Source organism: Conger conger, chromosome 1, assembly GCF_963514075.1.
Source record: "Conger conger chromosome 1, fConCon1.1, whole genome shotgun sequence".
NCBI classification, from domain to species: Eukaryota; Metazoa; Chordata; class Actinopteri; order Anguilliformes; family Congridae; genus Conger; species Conger conger.
Window position 1 is genome coordinate 88625915 of NC_083760.1, and position 5000 is coordinate 88630914.

At 48.4% G+C, this 5000-nt stretch overlaps 1 protein-coding gene across 1 annotated transcript in view; it reads right to left on the reverse strand.

The window, feature by feature from the left end:
- The window catches only part of vgll2b (vestigial-like family member 2b), a 16042-nt gene extending 12792 nt beyond the window's left edge, over positions 1-3250 (reverse strand). Inside the window, exons 1-3 of the mRNA XM_061262176.1 lie at positions 2958-3250; positions 2182-2494; positions 1993-2072 (exon numbers count right to left, since the gene is read on the reverse strand). Coding sequence (XP_061118160.1) covers positions 1993-2072; positions 2182-2494; positions 2958-3047 — 483 coding nt within the window. The 5' untranslated portion in view covers positions 3048-3250. The remainder of the gene's footprint in view (positions 1-1992; positions 2073-2181; positions 2495-2957) is intronic.
- Positions 3251-5000: the final 1750 nt, after the last annotated feature.

Here is a 5000-nt window from a genome sequence, read left to right on the forward strand (position 1 = left end):
AGAGGGAGGGGAGAGAGGGAGAGAAAGAGAGGGAGAGAGCGAGAAAGAAGGGGAGAGGGAGGGGGAGAGAGGGAGAGAGCGAGAAAGAAGGGGAGAGAGGGAGGGGAGAGAGGGAGAGAGGGAGAGAGAGAGAGGAAGAGAGAGAGGGAGGGAGAGAGAAAGAGAGAGAGGGAGGGGAGAGGGAGAGAGAGGAGGGTGGGAGAGAGAGAGGGGTGGGAGGGAGAGAGAGAGGGAGGGGGAGAGAGAGAGGGAGAAGGGGAGAGAGAGAGTGTGAGAAGGATGGGAGGGAGAGAGAGGGAGGGGAGAGAGAAGGGAGGGGGAGAGAGAGAGAGGGAGAGAGAGGGAGAAGGGGAGAGAGGGAGAGGAAGAGAGAGAGGGAGAGAGGGAGAAGGGGAGAAAGGGAGAGAGAGGGGAGGTCCTCTTTTTGAATGTGATACGCTGGCGGGGTTCTACACTTACAGCCGTGTACAAACATAGTATCTGTTGTGGGGCAGGAAGTGTGTATCTGTCTCGACGAAGCAGAGGGTACGCACTCTGTGGGTGACAGAATGACTGAGAGGACGTGAATGGTAGACATTAGGAGACACACTTCCAAGCTGATAGAGGAAAAACTTTTTTCTATCGCTTCCTTTTTAATGTAAAACAAATAAAATCAATTCCACCGGTGAGAGCTTGTGAACGAGAGCCCTGTGGCAACATGGCTGAAGTGTCATGTTTTCTTTCGAAATATCTTTCGCAAATATCCCTTATATTTTGCCTCGTGCTTTTTTTTTTAACGCCGGCCAGTTTGTGTAGTTTTCTTTTAAACATATGCCACATATGTGCCGGAGTGGCTGATGAGAGGCGTGTCGGTCCGCAGAACTGATCGAGGCACTGCACCCCAAGACCGAGGATTCCCCAGAACGCGCATTTGCAGACATGCACGAAAAAGACACGCAAGTGTTTCAGACGATCATTTAAATGTTTCACAGAAGATTCCAAAGTAAAGAAATTAAACCGGCGTTCAGACATTCAGCTTTCGAAACCCTAATCACCGGTTGCACATCACGGTTAACAAACTACGGTTACCATAACAACAAGCTTATTTGAGCAAAGCGGTCGTTTCACCTGTTGGGCAGTCCTCACCCATGGATGTTCTAAATCTGTCAGTTCTCTTCTGAAAATCAGCATAAATCCATCTCATTCGCTGACTGAATTCCGTCTGTTCTCATTGGCTGACCTGTCTTTAACCTGTCTCCCGAAGTCAAGCCTGCTAACGAGACAGAGCAGACCAGACACAAACCCAGAAAACTGCCCGTCTGTCCCATAAAATCCTCTGTCCCATACCTGCGTGCATACCCCTCTGCTCCTCTGGCTAACTTTAACCTGTGACGCCCATCTATACCCGCCACACCTTCCGCTGTCAGCAAACGCCACCTTCCCATATCGTAATACGTTTATTTCCCTGCAGCACACCTGTTTACCTGTCACACTATCCTCTGCCTTCCTTTAGCTGTTACACTTCTGTTATGTCTGAAAGGTCCTGGCGCAGGTTTTTGTTTTAGCCCAGCACGAACACACCTGATTCTACTTTTCAATCAAGTCTTGATTGAAAACCCTGATGAGCTAGTTAGTAGAATTAGGACTAAAACGAAAACTTGCACCCACACCAATCCTTTTGGGATAAGATTGGACACTCCCGATCTATGGCAATGGTTGGACTGAAAATCTACAGGACGGTAGATCTCCAGGAACAGGGGTTGGGCAGCCCTGCTCTAGCTGTTGAATGAGGTGTGCTTTGTTAGGGTTGGAGTGAAAACCTACAGGACGGTAGATCTCCAGGAACAGGGGTTGGGCAGCCCTGCTCTAGCTGTTGGATGAGGTGTGCTTTGTTAGGGTTGGAGGGGAAAACTACAGGACAGTAGATCTCCAGGAACAGGGGTTGGGCAGCCCTGCTCTAGCTGTTGAATGAGGTGTGCTTTGTTAGGGTTGGAGTGAAAACCTACAGGACAGTAGATCCCCAGGAACAGGGGTTGGGCAGCCCTGCTCTAGCTGTTGAATGAGGTGTGCTTTGTTAGGGTTGAAGTGAAGACCTACAGGACGGTAAAACAGGGTTTGAAAAGACAGCTCTATGGAGACAAGCCAGATAATAATTTTTGGAGATAATAATTATCGCGTGTCCCCCACCTGCGGAGAGCTCACCTGGGGCCAGGTTGGCGCCGGGCTTCTTCCCCTCGCCCTCGATGTAGGAGCTGAGTGCGCGGGAGAAGTGCTCGTCCACCACGCTGCTGATGTCGCCGTGGTAATAGGTGAACAGGACGCAGCGGGAGTTCAGGTACTCCGCCTCGGGAGCCTCCTGTTTCTCCCTGGGTCCGTCCTCCGCCCCCCTGCGGGGGTACGGGGACCCCCCCGCGCCCGCCCCCGGCCCCGAAACACCTTCCGCGCCTTTCTGCATCCTGGCCATTTCCCGGGAATCCTTGCTGCAGTTCGAGGAACTCCTTAGACCAACAGGTGCCTGCACGGAAGTGGTCCAAAGTCACCGTTGGAGCCGGTTCTGTTACAGAATTATACGCGGCATATAACTTGGTCGCGCGCAGTCGCTGTCTTAGTTCCTTCACTTCCACTCGTTTTGACAGTCATTGTTAACTGAACAGACCGCGCGCCTTTAACAGACACCCGCTGGAATTCAGTCAAGTCCAAAGCAGTGACGGAACGCACGCTTTGCACCTGCTTAACGTCTTCTTGTAACGAATTAATTTTTGAAAAAAAAGGTTTTTTAACAAAGCCGTAAGCAAATGCTATTCATTGAAATGAATAGCGACGATGTCATCGATTAAGTTTATCCATAACAGCTCTACGCCAGGGAACAAACTTCTTTAAAACCTAATACGTCTTGCGTCATAGAAGCGATACTTGACAGTTAGTCGAAGTATAGAAGTAGAATTTATAGGCGACGGTAATAAAAAGCGGCCACTTACCTGTAAACTGTTAAAACCGAAGGCGGAGACGGCAGTGTCGTACGGTGCGTAATGTCCATAGGGTGGGTATATAACATCCAGGCAACTCATGGTAATCTATGGGTATATCCCTGCAGGATCGAGAGACGGGACGGCTGCTCTGACATTCGGGAATTGAATCTCCTAGAGCGGGACGGCATTCCGCTGAGCGCTGCAGCAGTCAGTGCGCACACACGCGTTTCCACATCCCCACGCCACAAGTGCCCGCACTCCGTCCGCAGACTGCGGTGCCTAGCCTGGAGACTGAGCGGGAGGCTGTTCTTTACTGCTAGACCCCACCCACTCGTTTTCCGTGACCACCCCTTCAGAAAAAAAAAAAAAAGAAGTAAATTGAAAATATAAGTCAAATAATTTGGCTACAAGAAGCCACAAATCACATACCCTGTTTCCAAGTGAATTGCCCAATTTTAAAATATATATTTATTGTATCATTTAGCTTCAGCTGTGTCTTTGGAATTTAACTTTACCCAAGTTATGCGTGCCATGTTTGTCGTAAAGATTAGCACACCCAAAGATTAATTTCATTATTTGCCATTTTGGAGTAACACCATCACTGTCCCTACATTCATGTCTTCTGTCTCCTCCTGTCCTCAAAGTTAATCAGCTCCAAAGGGTCAGCTTTAACTCTCCCGTGTGTGTGTGTGTGTGTGTGTGTGTGTGTGTCTGTCTGTCTGTGTGCTTTAAAGACAAGAGGCGTGAAGTGGAGTCGGGGTGAAGCATTTGACACACAAGAAGGGAGAATTCCTGCCGTCAAAGATTCTGACACGTAGGTGTGAACTATGGCGCTATTCATGCCTACTTTAACTGTAAACCAAAAAAAGAAAATAAAAACCCAGATCAATAGCAAACCGTCAGGCCTCGTTCAGAAATCCACGAAAGAGGTCACAGACACCAGAAACCGGGTGGCTTTCTTTGAGCGATATGATTATTTACCCAAAATAAATCCTCCCTACTTGTTAATTACTGAGGCACCCTACCCTCTGATGAAAATGGGATTTGAATTGCGTGTGTGGCTGTCGCAGTGTCTGAGTAAAACTGTCTGATTGGGTCAGAGCAGACATGATATAAATGTGTCCACTCTTTGTCAAAGCAGTTCTAGAACCCTGGGGAGAATTGTGGGGAACATTTGCAGAATTCCTTCCCGAGGTGCTAGGAGGATGGGAAGTGTCTCTGATGTCTCTCAGTGTTGAACGGTTCCCGGTGATGTCATTTTGTTTCCCCTGTCCTGTCCTTTAAAGCTGAGGACAAAGTGTCCTGCGACAGGATAGGACATTACATTTCATTGCATTACATTAACGGCATGTGGCTGACGCTCTTATCCAGAGCGACGTACCGTTGATTAGACTAAGCGGGAGACAATCCTCCCCTGGAGCACTGCAGGGTTAAGGGCCTCGCTCAAGGGCCCAACGGCTGTGTGGATCTTATTGTGGCTACACCGGGGATCAGTCATGTACCTTGACGACCGCGCTACAGGCCGCCCAGAGCCAGAAAAGGGGCACTGTGGGTCACATGCACTCTGCTGCATATGGCTGCTATATTGGATGGGAAGCTACAGTTTACATTTTACATTTTTAGTCATTTGGCAGACGCTTTTAATCCAAAGCGACTTACAAGTGCATAGGTTCTTCCACAAGTTAAAGCATCACATCCATAACTAGTATAATACACATGAAGTGCTGTTCTAAACATATTGTCACACAGGCTACATCACAACGATTAAATATCTCCCAGAATAGCTTGAGCGGTCAGTTCATGAACAGGTTAAACGCTGCATGCATGGTGCAGTAGCAACAAACCACCAGGAACACAACCGCATATATGTGCGGCATTTGCATTTTGTCTTCATAATGTAACATGCAATGCAATTTGTTTCTGTTGGGATCAAGTCCATTTCCGATTGAACAATTAAATCCCTGTGTAACATCGTAGGTATTTTGCATTTTGTTATATCTTGTAACAGGGCTGCCCAACCCTGTTCCTGGAAATCTACCATCCTGTTGGTTT